The sequence below is a fragment of the Poecilia reticulata genome, chromosome 18, assembly GCF_904066995.2.
Source record: "Poecilia reticulata chromosome 18, P_reticulata-male-v2, whole genome shotgun sequence".
In the NCBI taxonomy this organism is placed as follows: domain Eukaryota; kingdom Metazoa; phylum Chordata; class Actinopteri; order Cyprinodontiformes; family Poeciliidae; genus Poecilia; species Poecilia reticulata.
The window spans coordinates 28897069-28924527 of record NC_088847.1 but is presented as its reverse complement, the minus strand read 5'-3'; the positions used below and the strand labels follow the sequence as shown (position 1 = coordinate 28924527).

Sequence of the window (27459 nt, the reverse complement as noted above, 5' to 3'; positions counted from 1 at the left end):
ATCAAAATTATGTAATATTCTAATAATAAATTCTGTTTCACAGAACAAAACAGAACTTCTGTTTGTTTGACAGAAGTCATTGTTATAATTTGCTATGAGAATGTGTTTGTACACATAAAGGTTTCCGCATGTGGAGACGTGTCAAAATATGTCTCCACAGAAAATCCTCATAATTAACAAAAACAAAAGGCTTGGAAACATCAGTTTGTGTATAATCATTTTATGTACTGTGTTTCACTCGCAGAAATAAATTCTCATTAATATTCTAAAATATTTAATTTAGTTGTAGATTCAGAGGAGACTAAAGGCGGAAAATTTAAGGGGGAACTAAAAATCGTTCACATTTTCTTCGGGACAGTCAAAGTGAAACACACGGTAAATCTCAGCGCACACGAGGTAGCATTAGGTTTTCTTTTGTTAGAGAACAGTGTGAAAACAGGTTTGGTGTTTTAGGTAAATATTTCCATGTTTTCAGTGAAAATGTCTTCATTTCAGCCTCAGAGAGAGTTTATCAACGAGAAGGAAACTCCTGCTGGAGAAACATTGACAGAGTTGAAAGAAATCAACGTCAAGACCGAAGAAGAGATGGAGGATCAGCGCAGACTGATGGATTTTACCAGGATACCGAAGATCATCTTACACCGGATAGGTACGAAACACCTTCATGTTTTACTGATGATACAGGTTGAGTAAAGTTGGAGATATTAAAGAGTTGCAGACTGGTTAAGGAATGCTGAACTCAAAGAGCTTTTACAGTAAACTAAAAAACACAAAATTGAAGTTTTTTTTCCCAATTCTAGTTCCGATTCGGGAAATGGCTGACGGGCCATTGGACCTAATTTTTCACTACCTTCCGCATTTTTAATCGACGCTAGTTTAAAAACTACAACACCTAGACCAGAGGTGCTCAATACGTCGATCGCGATCGACCGGTAGATCGCGGAAAGGTTTTGAGTCGATCTCTGCAAGTGACAAACTGAACGCCGCCAGGACGCTGAGAGCAGCACTTCCTCTTCTGATAGGCTTATCAAAAATATTCACCAAACGTTTGTAGCTTTATTAAAAAGAATAATTATAAAAAGTCAACGAAACGTGTTAAAATTAATAATCTCAGTAATTATTGTTTCAACAAGGTGTTGCGCAATTCTGTGCGTTTCGGTTCCATTAACAAAAAAAAAAAAAAAAAGCGACACAAAGACCGACTGACGAGCAGAGTAGGAGTTTAAATCAGCTACTCAACCACCGCTGTGTTCATGAGAGGCTTATTAATAATCGAGAAATAAATATCAAGCCTGGAAACCTGATATCGTAACGGACTGAATGTTGTGTTTTTAATGTAATCTTTGCTCGGCTTGCGTGGCGCAGGCGGTTGCCCCGGCAACGGGTGTGCTTAAACGACAAAGAGACCGAGAGTAAAAAAGTAGGAGATGTTTTCAGTTGATAGTCGGGTTGTTTAACCTTTGTTTACCTTTGCTGTGGCTCATCACACTTGCTGTAGTTTCTGAACGTTCAATAAACGACAAAATTGGACTAATTACTTAGTTCGTTTGTGAGCATACGTCACAACAAACATCAAATAGGACAATTATATTTCATTAAGTTTTAACAAATTTTACCGCGATAATTATGTGGAATTAGATTAATTATATCTCGACTTCAGAAGATTTGCCTTTATCTTTATTGGGCTCTTTGGTTCCTCCTATCAGTCTGTAGTTTCTCATATTTCAGTCATCAAACCAAATTTCAGATCCACCATGACTGACTGACATCAGGTTTGCAACCAGCTGTTTAATTTGCAATTTTTATGTCTTTGTGTCATGAGGTAGATCTCAGACGGCTGGTGAGAGAAAAAGTAGATCTTGCTCGCAAAAAGTTTGGGCACCCCTGACCTAGACTCTTCAAACCTGGACTGGATTATTCTGCTGCTACAGCAGAATATTTATAACCATGTTTGTGATTTGTGAAACTTTAATAAAGGTTGATTTTACCACTTTTTTGCATTTGGGTTGCACTAGAACAGCTCCAGCTCCAAAACTACAACACCTGGATCAGGTCAACACCTGTTCTCGAGGCCTGGAGTTGTGTCAATCCGCGTTTCCCCATCAGATACGGTTCCCCCTGCGTCTTCTTGCCGTTGCGCCCCGCCTACGCAGCTGTGTGAAGCTGACACCCCACCCACGTCACAAAATCCAGCAAATAGTCTGAATGGTTAGTGCTCCGTTTGTGCTGTTAAAATCTTCGTTTGTGCAGTTTTGGTTTCTGAGATATTAAACATTATTTTTTAGGTCATCTAGAGTTCACCATCCCCCCCATATCGCTCCAAAACAAACCAAAGTGGGCTAGTTCGTTAGTGCTCCGTTTGTGCAGGTTTGTGCCGTTAAAATTTTCGTTTGTGCAGTTTTGGTTTCTGAGATATTAAAAGTTATAATTTTGAGCTGAAAATCTGAACATTGACCAGGAGAAGCAGTGTCTGAGTCAAACTCTGTGTCCACAGGGCTTTCAGGATCACTTCCTTGATTAACTTCCAAGCATGTCCAGATGTTGTGTCTGTTCAGCCTTACAAATGTGTACAGACTTTTTGCAGACATTTTATTTCCCCAACTGCTGACTTATCTCAGCGGCAGCTGGAGTGACTATATGACTGTTTTCTAGAATGGCCTCTTTTGAGTTGCAGAGACTCAAAAAGAGACTCTCTGTCTACTCCTGGTTGTCGAGGCATCTAGTTAAAAAATAAAAAGGCTTTGATTAGCATTGCTTAAAATAATTATTGCCTACATGATTTCAAAGAAGCCACAAATTGTATTCTGGCAGTGTCTGCACACTTAAAATAGTCTTGAATTTTAAAAAGAATATATAATTCAATAATGCATCGTTACTTGAAAATGTAAGTACCTGTTAAATTTTTATTTTCCTTTGGAATACATTTTTTAATTGAATTCAGAAGATGTGCCCTTTGTGCATATGCTTAAGTGTTAATGATTCAATATAAATGTAAAGGCTGCAAGATGATGCCTCGCTATGTTTCAGAAGGTTTGAAATATCCACTTAATACAAGTTGTGAATTTAAATAAATGCATATATAAGCTAGCCCTGCATACATCCTCTCTGCTTTTATGGGGATGGATTGCATTGAGTCAATATTTTATGTGAAACCTGAGCATTAATTTACTTACCTTGTTCAAAAATCAAAATCGGGGTTGAAAAAATTCCAAAAATGACTTATTCAAAACGATTTGAGACCGCTAGAATATTAACGAGAGGTTGAAATTACACTTGCTCTGCCGCCAAAACAAGATCGGGGGTGGAGGGGGGCTCACTACAGTGTGGGTGGAGCCAATCCCAGTTGTGTGAGAACTATGTCAAAGTTCGCAAAACATGTGGAGCTTTTCAAAATCCTTGAAGCCCATACACATTTAATGTAAGAAATTGGATGAAATGAAAGTCGTTGCATTGAAAATATATTTACTAAATATTAAGTACATTACTTGGATGAACTTTGAAATAATGACACATTTCCGTTTTACTCTGCAAAAACTTTGCTCAAGCAACTAGCAAATTGGCCTTTATAGGCTCATGTAATTTTTTTACACGTTTGCTGCATAATCAGCAGACAGTACATCAACAATGTGAATATAATTCTTCAGACCACCTCCGAAATCAAAGCACAGTTGAACAGGTTATACACATTACGTTAGGGTCAGGCTGCATGTCCTTTATTAGGATTCAATTATTGTGGAGAGAACGCTACGTTCGTGAAAAAACATTGCTATCTTAAAACATTTCTTGAAATGAGACACATTTTTTCTTGTTCTAAGTCTTTATTGAAGTTCAAAACAAAATGTACACATTGTACAACAGCTGAGAATCTGAAGAATTAAAAGAAGTAGCCCACACTTAGGTTTGATTTGGAACATGATAGGGTGACGGTGACGTCATCGGCCAAAATTATAACTTTTAATATCTCAGAAACCAAAACTGTACAAACGAAAATTTTAACGGCACAAACCTGCACAAACGGAGCACTAACCATTCAGACTATTTGCTGGATTTTTTGACGTGGGTGGGGTGTCAGCTTCACACAGCTCGCCTAGGCGGCTAAATACGCGCGTGCTTGTGCTGAGCACTGAAAAAGCACGCGCGTAGGGAACTACGGACACCGTGAAAGCTCAAACAATATGTTTCGGCAAAGTTGTCACTTTCTTCACGTTTTTGCGGGAAACGAATAGTAATAATACTAATAACAATAATAAAAAATAACAGTAATGATAAATACATATATGTCACATATATTATAATTATTATAAATGTATGTATGTATGTATGTATGTATGTATGTATGTATGTATGTATGTATGTATGTATGTGTGTGTGTGTGTGTGTGTGTGTATGTATGTATGTGTGTGTGTGTGTGTGTGTGTGTGTGTGTGTATATATATATATATATATACAGGGCAATGTATTTTAATGCTCAATATTACCCATCAGATACCAGTCCCCTTGTTTTAAAGTGGGGGAACGGTATCTGATGGCCATATTTCGCCCATCAGATACCGTTCCCCTTATTTAACAGTGGGGGACGGTATCTGATGGGTGAAATATGGCCATCAGATACCGTTCCCCCACTTTAAAACAAGGGGACCGGTGTTACGTCAATCCGCGTTTCCCCATCAGATGCGGTTCCCCCTGAGTCTTCTTGCCGCTCACGCGGCAAAATAAGCGCGTGCTCGTGATGAGCACTGAGAAAGCTCGCGCATAGCAAGCACACGCTTGTTCGGCGCGTTTATCTGGGGAACTACGGACACCGTAAAAGCTCAAACAACATGCTTCTGCAATGTTCACGCTTTCTTCATGTTTTTGCGTAAATCTAATAATAATAATGGTAAATATATATATGTAGATAGATAAACAGTGCTATATGAATTAAAAACAGGGCAATATATTTTAATGCTCAATATTACCCATCAGATACCGTTCCCCCACTGTAAAACACGGGGAACGGTATCTAATGGTTGAAATATATTCCCCCTGTTTTACAGCCCTCGAGGACCGATTTTGGACACCCTTGTTCTATCAATCAAATGTTATTTGTATAGCACATTTCAGCAGCAAGGAATTTAAAAGTGCTTTACATAATTAAAATAAAAACGCCATGTGACATTGAATAAACAGTGAGAGAGTGAGATTTTGAAAAATTAAAAAAGGATTAAAACAATAAAACTCCTATTTGGACTTCAGTTAAACGTCGTTTAACTTTGATGTTTTCCTGGGGGCTTTACATCATTAAAACATAAACAGTAAGAAAGAGAAATGAAAAGAAATTAATAAATGGATAAAAAGTAAAGATAAAAACATTAAAAACATCGAAGACATCAAAACCTAGTGTGATCCAGATGCAAAAAAGAGTCTGACAGTTTATTGAAGTTTCACAAATCAGATAAAAGTTTCACAAATTACAAACATGGTTATAAATATTCTGCTATTATTTCAGAATAATTTAGTCCAGGTTTGAAGAGTCTAGGTGTTGCAATTTTGGAATTACAGCAGATCTCGTGTGACAGAGACCAAAAAAAGGGTAAAAATTGCCCTTTTTTGAAGTTTCACACATCAGAGAGAGGTTTCACAAATCCCAAACATGATTATAAATATTCTGCTCTTAAAGTAGAATAATCCAATCCAGGTTTGAGGAGCCCAGGTGTTGTAGTGTTGGACCTGGAGCAGTTCTAGTGCAACTCAGATCCAAAAAAAGTGGTAAAATCAACATTTATTGAAGTTTCACAAATCAGATAAAACTTTCACAAATCACAAACATGATTCTAAATATTCTGCTATTGGAACAGAATAATCCAGTCCAGGTTTGAAGAGTCTAGGTGTTGTAGTTTTTAAACTAGAGTTGATTAAAGATGCAGAAGGTAGTGAAAAATTAGGTGGAATCGCCTTTGAGCCATTCCCCGAATTGGAAGTTGGAATTGAAAACCAACTTCAGCTTCGTCTTAAAAACTCTAATAACAAATTTTAATGTTTTCCTTTAGGCATTTTATGTCACTCTTTAATGTGATATATATTTTGTAGCTACATGGAGGAAGACAACATTTTGTAATATTTCTCAGGAAGCCACCAGGTTAAGCTATCGCCATCTTGTTTGCTCACCTGGAGGTCCATAATATCATACTTTGACTCGCATCTAGTTCCAGTCTGGTGAGAAGAGTCTCATTGATTGAATTAATGTTCATTATTGTAAGATTGTAATTTAATAATAACACAAGAAAATCCTGTTTTGATGCATCAAGGTTAAAGTGAAGGATTCCTTGTTTTGTCTTTGTGTCCAGATCTCTCACAACATTGTGTGTATAAAGAGGAGGAGGTTATCAATGAAACAGAACCACAGAGGAACCAACTCATCTCTCATGGGTCTCCAGAAGCTGAGAACCAGGATCAGGAAGGAAGCAATTCTGAAGACCCAGGAAAAAAGAGAAAGAAAGAACAGAAACAAAAGGAGAAATATGAGAAAACCAAACAGCAGAAAGGCAGAACTGACACAGACAAACAAAAGCACAAGAAAGCTCACCAAGGGCAAAAATTATATTGTAAAATTTGTGATGAAACCTTTTCTAAAAACAGATACTTGACGAGACGCATGATAACTCACACAGGAGTAAAACCTTTCACATATTCAACCTGTGGAAAGAGTTACAGTGAAAGAAGAACTTTAACTCGGCACATGCAAATTCACACATGTGAGAAGCCTTTTTCTTGTGGAATCTGTGGAAAAGGTTTCTCTAAAAAATGTCATTTAAATGTTCACATGAGAATTCACACAGGTGAGAAGCCTTTTTCTTGTGGGACCTGTGGAAAAAGTTTCTCTAAAAAATGTCATTTAAATGTTCACATGAGAATTCACACAGGTGAGAAGCCTTTTTCTTGTGGGACCTGTGGAAAAAGTTTCTCTAAAAAATGTCATTTAAATGTTCACATGAGAATTCACACAGGTGAGAAGCCTTTTTCTTGTGGGATGTGTGGGAAGAGTTACAGTGAAAGAAGGACTTTAACTCGGCACATGCAAATTCACACATGTGAGAAGCCTTTTTCTTGTGGAACCTGTGGAAAAAGTTTCTCTAAAAAATGTCATTTAAATGTTCACATGAGAATTCACACAGGTGAGAAGCCTTTTTCTTGTGGGATGTGTGGAAAGAGTTACAGTGAAAGAGGGACTTTAACTCAGCACATGCAAATTCACACAGGTGAGAAGCCTTTTTCTTGTGGGATGTGTGGAAAGAGTTACAGTGAAAGAGGGACTTTAACTCAGCACATGCAAATTCACACATGTGAGAAGCCTTTTTCTTGTGGAACCTGTGGAAAAAGTTTCTCTAAAAAAAGTCATTTAAATGTTCACATGAGAATTCACACAGGTGAGAAGCCTTTTTCTTGTGGAACCTGTGGAAAAGGTTTCTCTACCAAAAGTTCTTTAAATGTTCACATGAGAATTCACACAGGTGAGAAGCCTTTTTCTTGTGGGATGTGTGGAAAGAGTTACAGTGAAAGAGGGACTTTAACTCAGCACATGCAAATTCACACATGTGAGAAGCCTTTTTCTTGTGGAACCTGTGGAAAAAGTTTCTCTAAAAAAAGTCATTTAAATGTTCACATGAGAATTCACACAGGTGAGAAGCCTTTTTCTTGTGGAACCTGTGGAAAAGGTTTCTCTACCAAAAGTTCTTTAAATGTTCACATGAGAATTCACACAGGTGAGAAGCCTTTTTCTTGTGGGACCTGTGGAAAAAGTTTCTCTAAAAAATGTCATTTAAATGTTCACATGAGAATTCACACAGGTGAGAAGCCTTTTTCTTGTGGGATGTGTGGAAAGAGTTACAGTGAAAGAGGGACTTTAACTCAGCACATGCAAATTCACACAGGTGAGAAGCCTTTTTCTTGTGGAACCTGTGGAAAAGGTTTCTCTACCAAAAGTTCTTTAAATGTTCACATGAGAATTCACACAGGTGAGAAGCCTTTTTCTTGTGGGATGTGTGGAAAGAGTTACAGTGAAAGAGGGACTTTAACTCAGCACATGCAAATTCACACAGGTGAGAAGCCTTTTTCTTGTGGAACCTGTGGAAAAGGTTTCTCTACCAAAAGTTCTTTAAATGTTCACATGAGAATTCACACAGGTGAGAAGCCTTTTTCTTGTGGGACCTGTGGAAAAAGTTTCTCTAAAAAATGTCATTTAAATGTTCACATGAGAATTCACACAGGTGAGAAGCCTTTTTCTTGTGGGATGTGTGGAAAGAGTTACAGTGAAAGAGGGACTTTAACTCAGCACATGCAAATTCACACAGGTGAGAAGCCTTTTTCTTGTGGGACCTGTGGAAAAAGTTTCTCTATAAAAAGTCATTTAAATGTTCACATGAGAATACACACAGGTGAAAAGCCTTTTTCTTGTGGGACCTGTGGAAAAAGTTTCTCCAACAAAAGTTATTTAAATGTTCACATGAGAATACACACAGGTGAAAAGCCTTTTTCTTGTGGGACCTGTGGAAAAAGTTTCTCCAACAAAAGTTATTTAAATGTTCACATGAGAATACACACAGGTGAGAAGCCTTACTTTTGTGGGACTTGTGGAAAGAGTTATAACAGTAGAAGTAGGTTAACTCATCATATGAGGACTCACGCAGACTAGAAGCCTTACGAACGAAACACCTCAGATCCATATTGGCATCAGATCCAAAGGAAAATCTGGTCGGATGATGTAAACAGCAAGTAGAAAATTTTTAAGTCAACAGATTGTTGCCGGTTGCTAGTTATTCAGTGTTACTGTGTCTTTCATGTGAGGCCTACTGAGGTCTACTTTTGCCTACCAGCTTGTTTTCCTTAATCCAGTTTTTTGTTTTACTTCTCAGCCATTTTTGTGCTTCAGATCCCCATCAGTATCCCGTTAGATACTGAACTTAAAGAGGGCCACACATTCAGCAGAATTCATTTCTGTGCATTTCAGTTTTCATGGAGTTCTGTACCATGTAGAATAATTGAGTTTAGCTTTTACATTTTGATGTTTCCATGTATGACTGAATGTTAAATACTTTACATATTAAAGCAGTGAAATGTTCTTGTTTTTCCTTAAATAGAACTATGTATGTTTGGGAAAAAATCTCAAAAATAAAATTGATCTGGTCAGATTTTAATTTAGTGCTAACCAGAGAATTCTTTATTTTCCCAAATTTTTGTCATTGGTATGCTTTGCTATGAGAAGCAAAATATATTATTAAAAAGGAATGTTTAAAAATTCATCAGTATTTTGAGCAGAATGTATTTTTTAATAAATGTTGATTTGAGTCAATATTGTTGAATGATTCAGTGATTGTCATCGTCGATAACTGTTGCCATATTTTTAAATGTCAGCTTTAAGTAAAGCATCTAAACATCCTTGCAATAACAGTAAAACATGAGGTTTTTTTTAACACAAATTAAGATCGTTCCTTTCTTTAATATCAGAATTCAAGACAGTTTTTTCAAAAGTTCATTCATTACATTTTGCAAAATTAAAAGTATTTCTATTAGACTGATATCATATTCTAATCTCAAATGTAATGTTTTCATTAGTTATTAATTCTGCATATTTATGAGAGTTTCATGCATCTTTCAGTTACTGTATCCAGTAACTGCAAACAATCTACAACAATGTAATGTGACAAAAACAAACCAGAAATGAAGAAGCTCAGAGAGGTCAGCCGGGGCAAGATTATGCAGTGATTTAAAAACAAACATAAGAATCTTAAAATTAATCCTAAAATATACTGGCAGCCAGTGAAGTGAGGCCAGGACAGGGGTCACATGTTCCCTCTTTCAAGTTCCTGTCAAAAATCGTGCAGCAGCATCTGAACCAGCTGCAGACGTGAGAGCAGCGACTGACTGACTCCCAGATAAAGTGCATTACAATAATCAAATCTAGTCGAAATAAAAATGTGGATCACTGTTTCAAAATGCTGCCTGGAAAGAAAAGATTTCACTGATGCCAGTCGCCTTAAATGATAAAAACTGGACTCAACCACGGCTCTTATTTGGTTGTCCAATTTAAAATCACTGTCCACCTTAAAACCAAGATCTGTAATAACAGGTTTAAAATATACCTTCAACGGTCCCAGGTCAACAGAGGAGGACTCACAGGAACCACTGGGTCCAAACACCATCACATATTTTTATTTGATGGTGAAGACATATCTCATTAACTACTACATAAATGTATCAACATAGTTTTACTCTTCAAACATCGCTTGTAGTGGTGCTGGACCGAGCCTACATTATAAATGAAAGAATGTAACTTATAAAACTTATATTATGTGTTATAATATTCACCAGCAAAGTTTACCCAGGTGGTAAAGACTATTCTTTGTATGTAATTCTTTCACTCTCAAGAGTAAGATGCATCCCACATCTTCCGCTTTTGTTTTGAAGGTTTCATTAAGACACGATGTGAGGAAGAACAGGGAAATATCTTTAAAGAGAGACAGATTCATTGCATCACGAATGAATCTTGCATCGGATTTTGGACTTGAGCTCAGCTGCTGAATCACTCTGAAGTTAGAACTCGTCTGCTGAAACACATACATCTATATATGTGTATGTATATACATAGATATAAACATGTACCCAATATATATTACTCAGTATTAATCATTATTTGTCATTAATAATTATTTGTGTTTGTGTAGTTATATAAATATGTATTAATATTACTAAATAATTTATTTAATAAATTATGAACGGCTGTGTGCTTTGTAATATGCTCTTCATACATCGATATCAGAATATTCCATTCCTATTCCATTATTATAGCCACTAAGCATATTTAAATATGCTTTACTATGTATTAAAAACATACTTAAATAAAACGATTTTTTATAAATGTAGCTTTGATAGATGATTGAATATGGTTTCCAGTAACAAAAAAGCGTTTTATGATTTATTAAATGCGCTGATACGTCATTGTGCTGCTAAACACATAACGCTGAGTGGAGTGGTGGACCGCTCCAAGATGGCCGCCCTAAATCTCGTCAGCGACGATCAAGTAGACCTCGCTGCAGCAAACAGAAAGGGGCGGGGACGGACAACTGTCAGCCTCATACCTTGTTTTGAAATGGGACCATTGCAATCCGGAAGTGAAGGGGGCGCTATTTCCTGTATTATCCGCTGCCTCTCGTTTTTATTTTCTTTTTAAATCTGTGATATATCTTCACTTTTAGGAAGGAGTTTCACTAACAGCATGTATTTGAACTTCAATCTTTTATTTACTTAGCGCAGCTCACAGTTTTTAACAAATTCTGTAGCTTTCAGTGTACTTCTAAATCTGCTCCTTAGTCGCATCTTTTCGGGGTTTACTCCTGCCTCTAGTGGCGTGGCGGTGGTAAGACAACTAATCTAATGACATTACTAAATCAGAATACCAAAGTCTTTATTATTTATTATTAATTCTGGCATTACTGGAACAGTAAAAGATAAATTCCCAAACAAAGGAACATACCTTTCCATCTTAAGGAAATAGAGCTAATTAAATGACATAAACAAGACCTGAAAGTGATTCCAGTTTCACTTGATGGCCAACCTGTTGAAACTGTGGCAAATTTTAAATTCCTTGTGTCATTCCTGGACAGTCAGCTCAACTTTGCTGAAAACACTGACTACATATTTAAGAACTGTTCTCAGAGACTCTACCTTTTAAGAAGACCTTGGGGTTACCCAACTTGAGATTGTGTTAAAATGTTAAAACTTAACATTCTAACTAGAGTTTTAACTTAACTCAACTTAAAACAACATTTTAACTCAAGTTTTAACTTTTCATCTCCTCAGCTGGTTTGGTCACAACCAGATTAACAGATCTGGTTGTGACCAGATTAACAGACAAACTTTTAAGAATAGTTTGAATAGCAGGTATAACAGCAGGTAAATAGTGGTGAAACCAAAAACAAGTCTGTCTCAACTGTTTGCTGAAAGAACATGGAAGACAGCAAGAAATATTCTAGCAGAGAGCATCCATCGTCTTTATTTATGTTTGACCCTCTGAGCTCATGAAGATGTTAAAATGTTTCTTTAGGAACTAAGAACATCTATTAGAAGTTATTTATTGACAGTGCAATAATTATTCTTAACCAAACTAAATAACATTTACCTATAGCATGCTGTGGTAAATGTGCTCTATTCACAAATTGTTGATAATGTGATTCTATGAATATGATTTATCGTTTTATTGTTTTTAAATAGTTTTATCTTATTTTTTCCTATATATAAGACTCTACCATAAATGGTATCTCAGAATAACGTACATGGCACCGTGAAAACAAAAATGTGATTTCTTTTTGCTTGTATCTGTTTAACAACCTGGGTTGTTATTCCTAATTTGTTTGTTATTGACTTTTTCTGAATTTCTTACGTATATATTGCAAATGATATTTTTCATTATAGTTGATCATGTTGTTTTTTTGTGTCTCTTTATTTCTTTTCTTCCTCCTATAATTGTTGGAGATATATAGATATTATTCATAATGTATAAAAGTATTGTTTGTCATTTAATTAGCTCTACATCCTTAAGAAAGTGAAAAAATATGGTGTTTTATGAGATAATTGATCTTTTACGGTGCCAGTAGTGCCGAAATTAATAGTAAATAAAGACGTTGTGGTATTCTGATTCAGTAAAGTGATTGTTAGTTGTGTTACCACCGCCAGGCCACTACAGGCAGTAGTAGGCTCGAAAAGATGCGACTAAGGAGCAGATTTAGAAGTACACCGAAAGTTACAGAATTTGTTAAAAGAAAAAAAACTGTGAGCTGCGCTTAAGTAAACAAATGATTAAAGTTCAAATACATTCTGAGAGTGAAACTCCTTCCTAAAAGTGAAGATATATCACATATTTCAAAAGAAAATAAAAACGGGAGACCGTGGATAATACAGGAAATAGCGCCCCCTTCACTTCCGGAATGCAATGGTTCCATTTCCAAATAAGGTATGAGGCTGACAGTGGTCCGTCGCCGCCCCCTTCTGTTTGCTACAGCGAGGTCCTTCTCGCGACAATAGGCGAGAGCGGTCCATTAGGTGTCTATAGTTTTTTTTCAAAAGAACTTTATTTAAATGAAATTAGTATACATCAAAACAACATAATGAAGTATACAACACAATACAACAGACAATCAAAACAGCCAGGGGTGATTATATAAGAACATGCAAAGACGTACATATTGAAATTGTACTTAGAGCCTTTTCATTTGTAGAGTCTGTTATTGATTTGATATATAGTTCCATATTTTTAATTAAAAGAGAGAAAGAAGGTGTTTTATTAGCAAATTTGCATTTATGAATATAAAATTTAGCAAAGAGTATTAGCAGGTTTATTATAAAGAAATGTTTAGCATCCTTTCTATGGAATCTATAGAAACAAAATAAAAAAATTTCACAGCATGAAGAAAAATTTGAGGCGTCTATCCTTATATTATGTCTATGCGTGTGCTCCGAAGTTTTCTGTGTTTCACTTTGGCTGTACCGAAGAAACTGTAAACGATTTTTAGTTCCGCCTTAAACATTTCGATTTGAGTCTCCTCTGAACACAAACAGTATATAGAGTAATTACACACAGATAGATGTTTCCATACCTTTTATGTCTAATAATTATGAGGAAACACGGCATTTATGATGAGAATATTTCATCAGACTAAATAATAAAACAAAGTTACTCAAGAAATGCGGGTTTGGAGTTAGTTATCAAATGTACTTAGAATCTTACAAAAGAACCATGCTGGAACGTATATTGTAACTTTTTGGATATTATCGTTTTAGTTTGTAAAACAATCTAATATGTTTATATCACGAAAAAGTTGGAGATATTCCCTCACTGAAATAAATTAACCTTTCGTCCATATCTAAAATATTTACTGTAACTTTATGTTGAGAGGAGGCTCAAAGCGGAAAATTCAAGGCGGAACTAAAAACGTTTACAGTTTCTTCAGGACAGCCAAAGTGAAACACACGGAAAACTACACGGCACACGACGTAGCATTAGCTTTTCTTAGAAGGTCGTTTGAAAACAGGTTTGGTGTTTTAGGTAAATATTCCCGTGTTTGCAATAAAAATGTCTTCAGTTCAGCTTCAGAGAGAGTTTATAAACAAGCAGGAAACTCCTGCTGGAGAAACATTGACAGACCTGAAAGAAATCAACGTTAAGATCGAGGAAGAGATGGAGGATCAGCGCAGACCGCTGGATTTCAGACGGATACCGAAGATCATCTTACACCGGATAGGTACGAAACACCTTCAGGTTTTACTGATGATACGGGTTGAGAAAAGCTGGAGATATGTTAAAGAGAGTTGGAGACTGGTTAAGGAGCGCTGAACTCAAAGAACTTTTACGCCAAACTGTAACGACAAATCCGCCCCAGCTATAAATATTAAATGCTTAAAAATGATCAACTGCGACCCGGACCTATTATTCATTTTATAATATGACAATTACAGTTAGTGATCCGTCACACCCTTATGCCTACCAGCCAGATTAATGAAGTACCCGGTCGGTTTATTCACTTCATGTTAGTCTGTTTGTGTAAGGTTGAGATGGGGCTGGACATGAAAAATAGCTGTGCACTCATAACTGGATCTGAACGTCACTGCAGGTTGTTTGTTTTGTGTCTGTGTATCTGGCGACTCCTGCGTACTTGTTCTACATTTGTAGGCGTAGGCAAAGGTTTATTTTATTTTTGCGGCTTACAAATCATGTTTCACAGATACAACTATCCAAACTTACACACAAAGATGCTGGCATGAGTTACAAATCCATTTTTACACACGCACAAATCCTTTAACACGCACACAGATATTTTTGAGACTATTTTCACTCCTTAATAAACCATACGAAAACATTATACAATAGCAGAAAGTACGATGGCCACCGTCAGAAAGACTTTCAGTATGTTACTGGGTTTCAGATGACGTAGCGCTGACGTAACCCAATACAGATGGAGGTCAAGAAGTAAATACAACCCCTTTGCTTTAATTGATCCAGCATCAAAATGCCTAAAGCCTGTGTCCTGTACGGTTGTTCCAACCGTTTTGATAGAGAGAAAGATAAACATTATTTTCGTGTTTCAAAGTATTTGGTCACAAGGGAGTTCATTTTAAAACTTAACAAAAAATGCTTTTATTAAATCAGCAACATAGCATCATGACATTGAAGATAGAATGTCATAACTTTTTTTTATTAACAGCTGTATGACATCCTGACTTGGTTAACCAGTCAGACCATCATCAAGGAACAGGAGGCGTGTTTCATAGTGACTGCAGTCAACGCCACTGTGAAACCATGACGATGCATTTATATCCATTAGGGCTGAAACGATTCCTCAAATGATTCGAGTATCTCAATTATTAAAATTCCTCAAGGAAAATTTACCTGCCTTGAAGCTTCGTTGATTTATGTTTTATAATTTAGCGCACCGTGTTTCAGCCGGGACATTATGCGTTACGCGTAGCTCTCACTACCGCCTATGAGTGGTTGACGAAAGCTAAGTGCTACAATCATAATGTCCAATCTTCCAGTTCGGCCCATGGGGATTTTATTGAGTGATGATAATGCCTGGGTTTTAATCATTTTTTGGGGACCAAAAGCATCCTTAAAATGACGGGAGTGATGCCTGGAGTACGGCAGCCTTTCTCCTCCAGGAGCTGCTGGTTCAAAGCGAACAGCAGGACGAGCGCGGCAGGAGTAGGTAAGCGGATAGACTGAACATGGCGGTCCACATTAGGTTTGTTTGTCCGTCTCTACCCCAGATTTAGGTTCGGTCTATTTCTTCCCGTCCAACCCCCATCTTACGTTCGCTCGCCTTTAATCTACCTCCATCCTCCCCCTCACCACCCTAAGCCCCCCACTCCAGTCGACATTTCCTGTGTTCTCAAACCCAAAGCTGGGCAGATATGAGACAAGGTGAGAGTTCATCTGTTAAACTCACTGAAGATGAATACATAGACTAAAAGCTGGAGCATAGACATTTTTTATAAGCATATTTGTGAACCTGGCTCTTCATTATTAAATTGAATATATTTTTAAATCTTTGTATAACTTCAGGTTAATTTAGAAAGTGAGTTATTGTTGTTATAGGTTAGTTTTCTAAACTACAAAAAAGTAACTGTTAGGGATGCTCAAATATGAAAAATTGGGCGGATGTTGATATCTGATAGTAACACCAGTGTCATGCCAGATTTACCACTATTTAATTTTAGAATTTTTTTTATCCATTTGGTCGATTAATCGTAAGAATAATCTATAGCTCTAATATCCATCCAGTTATCACTAAAAACAATTTATTGACTTAATTCTTGTATCTTGTCACATATGCTGAACTCACAGCTCCTCTGTATGTCACAGCCCTCTTACTGCGCATACGTACTCAATGCATGTCAGCTATTCTGACAGAATAACCGCCCAAATTTAAGTTAAAGAAGGTCAGTATTAGCCCCGCCCAAAGCCCCGCCTTCCGCTTTGACTGGGGAATTATTTTAGGGTGACACTTCAGGAACTTCAACCAGGCAATAATAATAATCAAAACAATTAAATGCATTTTTAATAATTATCTTGACTGGCTGCTAAGTTTCCAGTCTAATCACGTAATGACATATTTAATGAATTGTGTATAAATGCTTTAAATAATTATATCATTATCCATTTTCACCTTTCATATTTAATCTTCCAAATTGTCCAATATTCATGTCAAATATTTTCAATAGGATTATTTTGCCATTATTTTCTGCATGTGCGCGGTTAACAACAATCACCCACTGTTACCAATTCTGCTGCGAATCGCAGGAAAGTAAAGGCTGAGATTTTGTTGTGTTTTTGAAAGTTTGTGTTGAGTGTGTGTGAGTGGAGCAATGTCTGACAATATCAGTGGGTCAAGATTTAAAAGCATTTAGTGTTTTGCTTTAGGCATTTTAAGTTACTCATTATCGTCACATATATCCTGTAGCTACATGGAGGATGAAGACTTTTTGTAATATTTGTCAGGTTATGCTATCGCCATCTTGTTTGCTCACCTGGAGGTCAATAATATCATATTTTCACTCACATCTAGTTCCATTCTGATCAAAAGAACCTCATTAGTTGAGTTCATTTATAAGATTGTAATTTTGGAATAACCCAAGTAAATCCTGTTCTGATGCATCAACAGATTAAAGAGAAGGATTACTTGTTTGATTGACATTTAAAAGCTTTTGTTTTGTCTTTTTGTACAGATCGCCCACAATGCTGTGTGTATAAAAAGGAGGAGGTTCTGAATGAAACGGAACCACAGAGGAACCAACTCATCTCTCATGGCTCTCCAGAAGCTGAGAACCAGGATCAGGAAGGAAGGAATTCTGAAGATCAAGGAAAAAAGAGAAAGAAAAAACAGAAACAAAAGGAGAATTATGAGAAAAACAAACAGCAGAAAGACAGAACTGACACTGAAACACAAAAAAAGCACAAGAAAGCTCACAAAGGACAAAAATTATATTCTTGTAAAATTTGTGATAAAACCTTTTCTCAAAACAATAACTTGATGAAACACATTATAACTCACCCAGAAAACAAGCCTTTCACATGTTCAACCTGTGGAAAAAGTTACAGACAAAAACATGGTTTAATTTATCACATGAGAATTCACACAGGTGAAAAACTGACCATGTGTGTTATCTGTGGAAAAAGTTTCCATGACGCCAACTATTTAAAGAGACACATGAGAATTCACACAGGTGAGAAGCCTTTCTCCTGTGGGTCCTGTGGAAAGAGTTACAGGGAAAGAGGGACTTTAACTCAACACATGAAAATTCATACAGGTGAGAAGCCTTTTTCTTGTGGGACTTGTGGGAAAAGTTTCACTAACAAAAGCAATTTAAATGCTCATATAAAAATTCACACTGGTGAGAAGCCTTTCTCTTGTGGGACCTGTGGAAAGAGCTACAGTGAAAGAAAGGTTTTAACTCATCACATGAGAATTCACACAGGTGAGAAACCTTTCTCTTGTAGGACCTGTGGAAAAAGTTTCACTCGAAAAGACACTTTAAATGTTCATATGAAAGTTCACACAGGGGAGAAGCCTTTCTCTTGTGGCACCTGTGGAAAAAGTTTTACTAGAAAAGAAACTTTAAATGCTCATATGAAAATTCACACAGATGAGAAGCCTTTTTCTTGCGGGACCTGTGGAAAGGGTTACAATCATAAACAGAGTTTAATTCATCACATGAGAATACACACTGGTGCGAGCCCTTTCTCCTGTGGGAACTGTGGAAAGAGTTACAGTAAAAGAAAGTATTTAACTACTCACATGAGAATTCACACAGGTGAAAAGCCTTTTTCTTGTGGGATCTGTGGAAAGAGTTACACTCAAAGACAGAGTTTAACTTATCACATAAGAATCCACACAGGTGAGAAGCCTTTTTTTTGTGGGACCTGTGGAAAAAGTTTCTCTCAAAAAAACCTTTTAAATGCTCATATGAGAATTCACACAGGTGAGAGACCTTTCTCTTGTGGGACCTGTGGAAAGAGTTTCAGTGAAAGAGGCAGTTTAAATACTCATATGAGAATTCACACAGGTGAGAAGCCTTTCTCTTGTAGGACTTGTGGAAAGAGTTACAGTCAAAGACCGGTTTTAGCTCGTCACATGAGAATTCACACAGGTGAGAGGCCTTTCTCCTGTGAGAGCTGTGGAAAAAGTTTTTGTCAAAAAATTGGTTTAATTATTCATAGAAAAATTCATACAGATGAGAGGCCTTTTTCTTGTGATACCTGTTCAAAAGGTTTCCGGACAAAAACAAATTTACTTGATCACATGAGGATTCATAGTGGTGAGAAGCCTTTCTCATGTCAGACATGTGGAAAAAGTTTCGGGAGGAAAACTAAATTAATTGATCACATGTGGATTCATACGAGTGAAAAGCCTTTCTCCTGTGGAACCTGTGGAAAGAGTTACAGTCGTAGAAGTAACTTAACTTATCACATGAAGACTCACACAGGCTAGAAGACTTAGCCTCGAAGCAGCCGATCCATTTGCCAATTTTCCATTGGCATCCAATCCATTGGAAAATTTGGTCAGATGTTGTACAAGCCAAGTGGAAAAATTTGTCAACCGGGCCTTGCAGAGTGCTAGTGATTCACTGTGACTGTGTCTTTCACTGTCCAACCAAGATGGATCTACATTTGCTGACCAGTTTTTTTGTTTAATCATGTTTTTTTTTCTTATCAGTTGTATTTGTACTTAATATCTCCATAATTATCCCATTAGATACTGAAATTAAAGACGGACTCACATTCAGGCAGAATTAATTTCTGTGCATTTCAGTTTTCATGGAGTTATGAACCATGGGGAATAATTGAGTTTAGTATTTTTGGCATTTCCATGAATGACTTCATGTTAAGTTCTTTACATATTAAATCATTGAAATGTTAGTTTTTTTTTCTGTGTAAATAGAACTCTGTCATGTTTATTTAAAGAAATGAAAATATTACTGAGATCTGGTCAGATTTCGATTTAGAGCTAACCACAGAGTGGGTTTTATTTTCCCAAATGTTCCACAGAAGTCATTGTTATACTTTGCTGCGAGAATGTGTTTGTACATGTAAATGTTTGCACGTTGAAAAGACATTACGTACCAGTATTTTGAGCCAGAAAACTTGCTAAACCCGGTGGTTGGTTTCATTTTTGCAATAACTACATTAAATGAGTTCTTTCATACGAATGGATTTTTTTTTTTTACCAGTGATATTTGTAGTGGCTCACAGGAGTAAAGCATTTGAACATTTTTAGATTTAAACTTTTGAACTCCTTGTGTTTATCCTTTGTTGTATTTATACTTTGATTTTTATAAAGTGGATACATGGTATCTTTTACTGTATGCACTGGTAGAGTCAGAAATGAACTGTGCTTTGAGAACAATGTTTTCTGAATATACTTTCTGTATCGTTGTTGCAGAGGTATCTCAGAATGCTGTACGACATACCCTGGACTAAAAGCACAACGATACCGTACGCACAAGTCAAATTAACAGAGAATCTCAGACAAAGTAACAACCACTAATCTTTCATCACACCCACATTTCTGTATTACATTTTTTTTTAGTGGTGTGATGTTATGTTTTCATTTTAAATATGTTTTCATTGCCTGTAAATTGAAAATCATTTTTGAGAGAAATAAAACCTTTCAAACATCCATGTATGTGTTTTTAATGTATACAATGTGTTGGATTAAGTGGTAAAGATTATGAAATAAATGGCTTTTAAATAATCAAATTTATTGAGTGAGTCGGTAACACTTTATTTGATGGGGTGTGGATAAGACTAACATGGCATTGTCATAATCATAACATCTGTCATGAACATGAAGTCTTTATGAATGTTTATGACGGTTGTCATGGTGTCATTCTGTAAATAATGACACTTTTAATGCAAAGTTGCTCTAAAAGTTGCATTGAAAGTCCATTTTAATTGCCAACTTTGCATTAAATTATTATTTATAAAATCATGCAAAGTTGGCACTTTTAATGCAACTTTTAGAGAAACTTTGCATTAAAAGTCTCATTATTTACAGAATGACAACTGTCATACACATTCATAAAGACTTCATGTTCATGACAGGTGTTATGTTTATGACAATGTCATGTTAAGTCTTATCCACACCCCGTCAAATAAAGTGTTACCAATGGGTGTAAATCTCTGAATACTTGCCACATCTTTGGTGTATAATGTTCATAGATTCCTGATGGATGCCCATCGGATAACTGCAGATTCTTTTTGTTTGCTTGAATTTTGGAACTCACATTTATGTGTAAATGAAGGCCTATAATTACATGCAAGTCTTCATGTAAATGTATTAATAGTGCAAAATTATCTTTTCCTCTGACCAATTATCTTATCAGATATTTTAATATCACTCAGTTTTCCACATCACAATAAATACAATTATGACTGTTTTTAATTGTATTTTCTTTACAATCACCACCTGGAATAACTACATTATCATTTCAGTAATCATTCATTAAATATCAGTACTATTAAATGAAAAGTTTAGAAACTAGTTATCTATGTGTTTTCTATATACATAACTGAATATGAGAATGAAAATATATCAGACATTAAAAAAACAGGCCAAGAACTTTTCAAAATAACCAGAAAACTTACTGTTTTGATGGATGCCTACAAAAAGACCTACAAAACTACAATATAGTATAACAATATTAGACTCTGGTTTACATACTAAAAAGATGATACTCAAAAAATTAGAGTAAACATTCCAATATATTTTTTTCTGTAAGATAAAAGTATATTTTTATAACTCATAATTAACAGAAATAAAAAGCTTTAAAATCAGTCTTTGTGTAATTATTCCTTATACAAATATATTAACTCGGCTGAAATAAATTAAGGTTAAATAAATTAACATTTAACCTTTCAAAATTATTCAATTCTACATATTTTGCGTCTTAAAAGGTGGCAAAAAGCGGTAAATTCAGACCGACCGGAACAAAAAAACTCGTTTACAGTTTCTTCAGAGCAGCCAAAGTGAAACACACGGAAAGACACAGAGCACACGGTAGCGTTAGCTTTTCTTTTGTTAGAAGGTAATTTGAAAACTGGTTTGGTGTTTTAGGTAAATATTTCCGTGTTTGCAGTAAACATGTCTTCAGTTCAGCCTCAGATAGAGTTTATCAACGAGCAGGAAACTCCTGCTGGAGAAACATTCACGGAGTTTAAAGAAATCAAAGTCAAGATCGAGGAAGAGATGGAGGATCAGACTGAAATCAACGTTAAGTCCGAGGAAGAGATGGACGATCAGCGCAGACTGATGGATTTCACCAGGATACCGAAGATCATCTTACACCGGATAGGTACGAAACACCTTCACGTTTTACTGATGATACAGGTCGAGTAAAGTTCTAGATGTGATAAAGAGATTTGGAGACTGGGAGAGCTGAACTCAAATAGATTTTACACCAAACTGTAATAACAAATCCGCAGCAGCTGTAAATATTAAATGCTTAAAAGTGATCAACTGCGACCTGGACTATTATTCATCATATAATACGACAAATACAGTTTGTGACCCAACCAGATTAAGGACGTACTCGTTACGGTTGTGTTTAATTGCGTTATGTCCAGATTTAAAATAAAATTTCAGACTCTAGGGCCAAACTTAAAAACAATTCACAATAGCTTTTTTTCTTTGTTTTAAACCGATAACCTATAGTTTTCTCATTCCAAAGCCAATAACGATAATAATCAATAACATACCTGGAAATAACAAAGGCTAGTGAACAAAAATGTAGAGTTTTAACTTCAATATTCTCAACAAAATCACAAACAGCTGACTTTTTAAAATGTACAGTTTTGAAATAAAAATCTGTTATTAATCCTTTTGCAAAATGTATCAAGAGAAACCATATCGCAAATGAATGAATCTATTTTAATTAGTTTTATTACTTATTGATGTAAAAAAAAAAGATCTCTAGAATTAATCAGGGATGTAAAATAAATACGGTGGGAAAAAAATGGATTCTACATGTTAAAATATGTGAAATCTTTTCCTCTTCCCATGTATAACAAGAAGGAAGATTAATCAAATGAACCGCTTAAAGAATGAAATATATCTGATGCACATGAGGACCCGTCATGATTCAACTGTTTTTATAAGCAGAATAATTGTAATATTAGCTTTAACAGTTAATATAAGTAAACGTACAGTAAATGTTTTTGTGATCAATAACAGCAACAGACTGTAGTTTAACATGATGTTGACCTGTAATGTGTTGCACAAACAGATGTCACTATAAGATCATAATATTATGGGATTGCCAGAAAAATGTGGTGCATAGCGCAGTAAAGGCGATGCTTGTAAACTGATTTAAATGAATAACGGCGAGCCTGGTGGGGGGAGGGGGGGGGTAAAGCCCGGAGGCTCAAATCTCAGTCATCACCAATCAGCTCATTATGATTACAGTCAGGCCCAGAGGCATTGGAGGGCATTAGGGGGCATTAGGGGGCATTGCCTGCCCTCAGTCAGCTGGAAGCTGTTTTTTTTTATCTTTACCTCAGAGCAGTGGCGACTCCAGAAATTTTTTTCTGCAGGTGCTAAGGGGGAGCTAAGCATTTTACTGAGGGTGCTATGACGGATCGTTTTTCCCCCTACAGTCATCAACACACACGCATTAGTACTGTTATTTTAATCAGACTGATTTGCATTTATTTGATGCTTAGAATGTGTTCTTCATCAGCACTATATTACCTGAAATTGTTTATCGTAATAACATCTGAGAAAATTCACTGTTCAGCAAAACTTATGGTGACAGTCCTAACGTCACCCACTGAGAAAAAAAGTCACCAGTTTCTGTGGTAAATGACATGTCGGTACAGAATGTTCAACCTTTCTCTGATAATAGATAATAAACTCAAAGGCAGTTCTCTACAGGAAGTCTTAATTACTCCTATGCCACCAAACAGGAAGTGGCTACAACTTCCGTCCGTAAGGTTTGGTTTCTGCCAAATTTTGAACACTTCTTTTTGGAGCTGAACTGAGCCTACCTGAACATAATATAGAGTCTTTCTCAATGTACTGCTTAGTGGCAATATGCAGAATTGATTGGTGGAGTTGGAGTTTGTCGATCAGCGGCTAGTTCGCAGTTGCAACATATGCTAGAGCTTTGCTGAGCTGCAAGGGATATTTGAGGTTGCTTACAGCTTTAATTTGAATTGTTTCAGTAATAAACAACAGATGTTTAATGCAAATGAAGATTAGAATGGAGACATGAAATCTACCAAAAGCATCAGCAGGACTTAAAACGCTTATTTTATCTTTTTTTTTAAGGTGCACTAGAAAACAAACTCTTCTGTTCATAAAAGGTTTTCGCTGTAGAACTTTGTATTGGACTCTGAGGTTCTACAACAGGATTAAATCGAGCTGCTGTTTGGACTATTTCTGTTGGGGAGCCACGAGGTCAGGGGTCCCCAAGGTTGGTCCTGGAGGGCATGCTGGATGCCGGCCCTCAAGGACCGACTTTGGGGACTCTAGGTTAAGCTATCGCCATCTTGCTTTCTCACCACGAGGTCCAAAGTATATATTGACTGACATGAAGTTCCCTTCTGTTCAGAAGGACTAAATTGGTTATGTTGTCATTTTAGTCTTTGAATCACTTGAAAAGGCTCTAAGTGATTAAAATGAAGGTTTCCTTCTCTTACTCACATTTAAAAGCTTTTGTTTTGTCTTTTTGTGCAGATCTCCCACAGTGCTGGGTGTATAAAGAGGAGGAGGTTCTCAATGAATTCACAGATTGTTTCAAGGAGGAGAACTCCACTGTAGGACAAGAGGAACCAGAAGCTCTGAAGATAAAACAAGAGCAAGAGTTCAAAGAGGAAGAGAAGCCACTCTGCATTAGTCAGGATGAAGGGCATCTTGTGCTGAAACAGGAGACTGATGACATTTTGGTGAATCCTCCTAATGTGCAAAGAATCCACAATGAAACAGAACCACAGAGGAACCAACTCATCTCTCATGGTTCTCCAGAAGCTGAGAACCAGGATAAGGAAGGAAGCAATTCTGAAGACCCAGGAAAAAAGAAAGAACAGAAACACAACGAAAGATGTCAGAAAACTACAAATTGGAAAAGTAAAACTGACAGTTCAAAGCAAAAAACACACAAGGAAGCTCACCTACACCAACAATTGTATTCTTGTAAAGTTTGTGATAAAACCTTTTCTCAAAGGAGATACCTGACTAAACACACTAGAATTCATTCGGACAAGAAGCCTTTCACGTGTTCAGTCTGTGGTAAACGTTACGTTCAAAAGTTCAGTTTAATTTATCACATGAGAATTCACACAGGTGAGATGTTCTCATGCATTAATTGTGGGAGAAATTTCAGTAGGCAATCATCTTTAAGAAATCATATGAAAATTCACACGGGCGAGAAACCTTTCTCATGTGTCACCTGTGAAAAAAGGTTCTGCAGTAAATCCAGATTAAATATCCACATGATGATTCACACAGGAGAGAAACCTTTCTTATGTGGCACCTGCGGAAAAGGTTTCCGATTCAAATCTAAGTTACTTGGTCACATGAGAATTCACACAGGTGAGAAGCCTTACTCGTGTGGGACCTGTGGAAAAAGTTTCGCTGTGAAAGATAATTTAGATCAACACATTAGATGTCACACAGGTGAGAGGCCTTTCTTGTGTTCTATCTGCGGTAAAAGTTTTACTAATAGATCTGGTATAACTTATCACATCAGAACTCACACAGGTGAGAAGCCTTACACATGTGTGACCTGTGGAAAAAGTTTTTCCCAAAGAACCGTTTTAAAATACCACATCAGAACTCACACAGGTGAGAAACCTTTCTCTTGTGTGACTTGTGGAAAGGACTACCCATCCAGATCTCAGTTAAATTGTCATAGGAGGAGTCACACGAGTGAGAAGCATTTCTCATGTCCAAGCTGTGAAAAAAAATTCTTCACTAAAATTGCTTTAGCCACTCACATGAAGACTCACACAGATGAGAAGCCTTTCTCATGTGTGACTTGTGCAAAAAGCTACAGAACCAAATCTGATTTAAAACGTCACACGATGATTCACACAGGTGAGAAGCCTTTCCTGTGTGAGAAGTGTAGAAAAAGTTTTCGAAGCAAATATGAGTTACTGAGTCACATGAAGATTCACACATGTGAGAAGCCTTTCTTGTGTGAGACCTGTGGAAAAAGTTTCCCTGCAAAAGCTTGTTTAGATCAACATGTTAGAGGTCACTCAGGTGAGAGGCCTTTCGTGTGTATTACCTGTGGAAAGAGTTACATTGGAAGAAGCAGTTTAGCTTATCACATGAGGATTCACACAGGGGAAAAGCCTTTCTCTTGTGTGACCTGTGGAAAAAGTTTTCGATGCAAACCTCAGTTAACTAGTCATATGGTGGCTCACATGAGTAAGAAACCTTTCTCATGCACAAGTTGTGACAGAAGTTTTTTAAACAAAATTAGTTTAACTTATCACATGAAGACTCACACGGGTGAAAACCTTTTTTCATGTGTGAATTGTGGAAAAAGCTATCAAAGCAGAACTAATTTAAATCGTCACATGATAACTCACACAGATGAAAAGCCTTTTTCTTGTGTGACTTGTGGAAAAAGCTTCCATAGCAAATTTAATTTAAATCGTCACATGACGATTCACAAGTGAGGAGCCTTCCTCATGTGTGACCAGTGGGAAAAGTTTCACTCAAAAAAATGAAAGCTTAACCGCTCATGTGAGAGCAACATAATGTGAATCTTTCCATGAAACTGTTTTATTTCAAGTGTTTTTAAAAAATTAACTACGTATTTTTAAAAGTGATATTTGTAGTGTCTTAAAGGAACAATGCATTTGAAAATTTTTAGTTTTACATTAAACCTCTTTGGAGTCTTTGTGTGTTTATCCTTTGTTGTGTTTATACTTTTAGTTCCATGATTTTGGTTAGTGGTTATCTGTTACTGTATGAACTGGTAGAATCTCAAATTAATTTTGCTAATATTTTCTGAATTTGAACCTAAATATACATTATTATAGGTGCCATACATTGTGGAGCAAAAGTTAAACAGATATCAGACAAAATAACCGTTAAACATGAACACAACACCCACATTTCTGTATCACATTTGTTTTTTTAGTGGTTTGATGTTATGCTGCGATTTTAAAGATGTTTTTATTGCCTGTAAATGGAAAACCATCGTATTTAAAAGAAATAAAGGCTCACATATTCATTTGTGTGGTTTTAATGTATATAATGTATTGGATTTAGAGATACAATTTCTGGAATAAATTGGTTTTAAAGCAATATTCTAATTTAATGAATGAGTCGCTGCATACTGTGTGTCAGACAGTTGTCAGCAACACAGGAGCTCCACAGGGAACTGTCCTCTCTCCCTTCCTCTTCACGCTCTATACATCCAACTTCAGCTGTTGCACTGAGATCCGTCGTCTCCAGAAGTTCTCAGATGATTCAGCTGTGGTTGGTTGTATCAGTGAGGTGATGAGACTGAGTACGAGACTTTGTCACATCGTGGGCTGAACCACCTGCAGCTCAATGTGACAAAGAGCAGGGAACTGACGGTGGATCTGAGGAGGAGGACCAGGATGCTGGTGACCCTTGTTACCATCCAGGGGGTCAGCGTGGACATTATGGAGGACTATGAATACCTGGGAGTCCACATTGACAAAAAACTAGACTTTCTCAAGAACACTGATGCTGTGCACAGGAAGGGCCAAAGTCGCCTCTACTTTCTGACGAGGCAGAGGTCTTTCAACATCTGCCGGACTTTGTCAGGATGTTTTGTGAATCTGTGGTTGCCAGGGCCATCCTGTATGCTGCAGTGAGCTGGGGCAGCAGGCTGACGGTGGAGGACACCAACAGACTGAACAAACCGATCCAGAAGGCCAGTAATGTCATCGGA

General features: G+C 36.6%; 1 protein-coding gene across 8 annotated transcripts; it reads left to right on the top strand.

Annotated features, from left to right (window-relative positions):
* Nucleotides 1-337: 337 nt before the first annotated feature.
* Nucleotides 338-26769, top strand: LOC103480805 (uncharacterized). Of its 8 annotated transcripts, none has more exons than XM_081599257.1 (3): nt 338-649; nt 6327-8078; nt 8247-9328. In XM_081599257.1, the coding sequence occupies exons 1-3, from the start codon at nt 466-468 to the stop codon at nt 8669-8671; spliced, it is 2361 nt and encodes a 786-aa protein (XP_081455383.1). In that variant the 5' UTR covers nt 338-465; the 3' UTR covers nt 8672-9328. The 8 variants fall into 8 exon arrangements, with proteins under 8 accessions (XP_081455383.1, XP_081455382.1, XP_081455387.1 ...); XM_081599256.1 differs by having other exon boundaries at nt 339-649; nt 8163-9328; XM_081599258.1 differs by lacking the exons at nt 338-649; nt 6327-8078; nt 8247-9328 and adding exons at nt 21519-21612; nt 21679-21879; nt 24261-26769.
* Nucleotides 26770-27459: the final 690 nt, after the last annotated feature.

Bases quoted from the DNA above. Each gene is read 5' to 3' on its own strand.
- LOC103480805 (XM_081599255.1), top strand. From the start codon at position 466: ATGTTTTCAGTGAAAATGTCTTCATTTCAGCCTCAGAGAGAGTTTATC. The intron at 650-6,326 runs GTACGAAACACC...CTTTGTGTCCAG, and splicing joins GATCATCTTACACCGGATAG to ATCTCTCACAACATTGTGTG.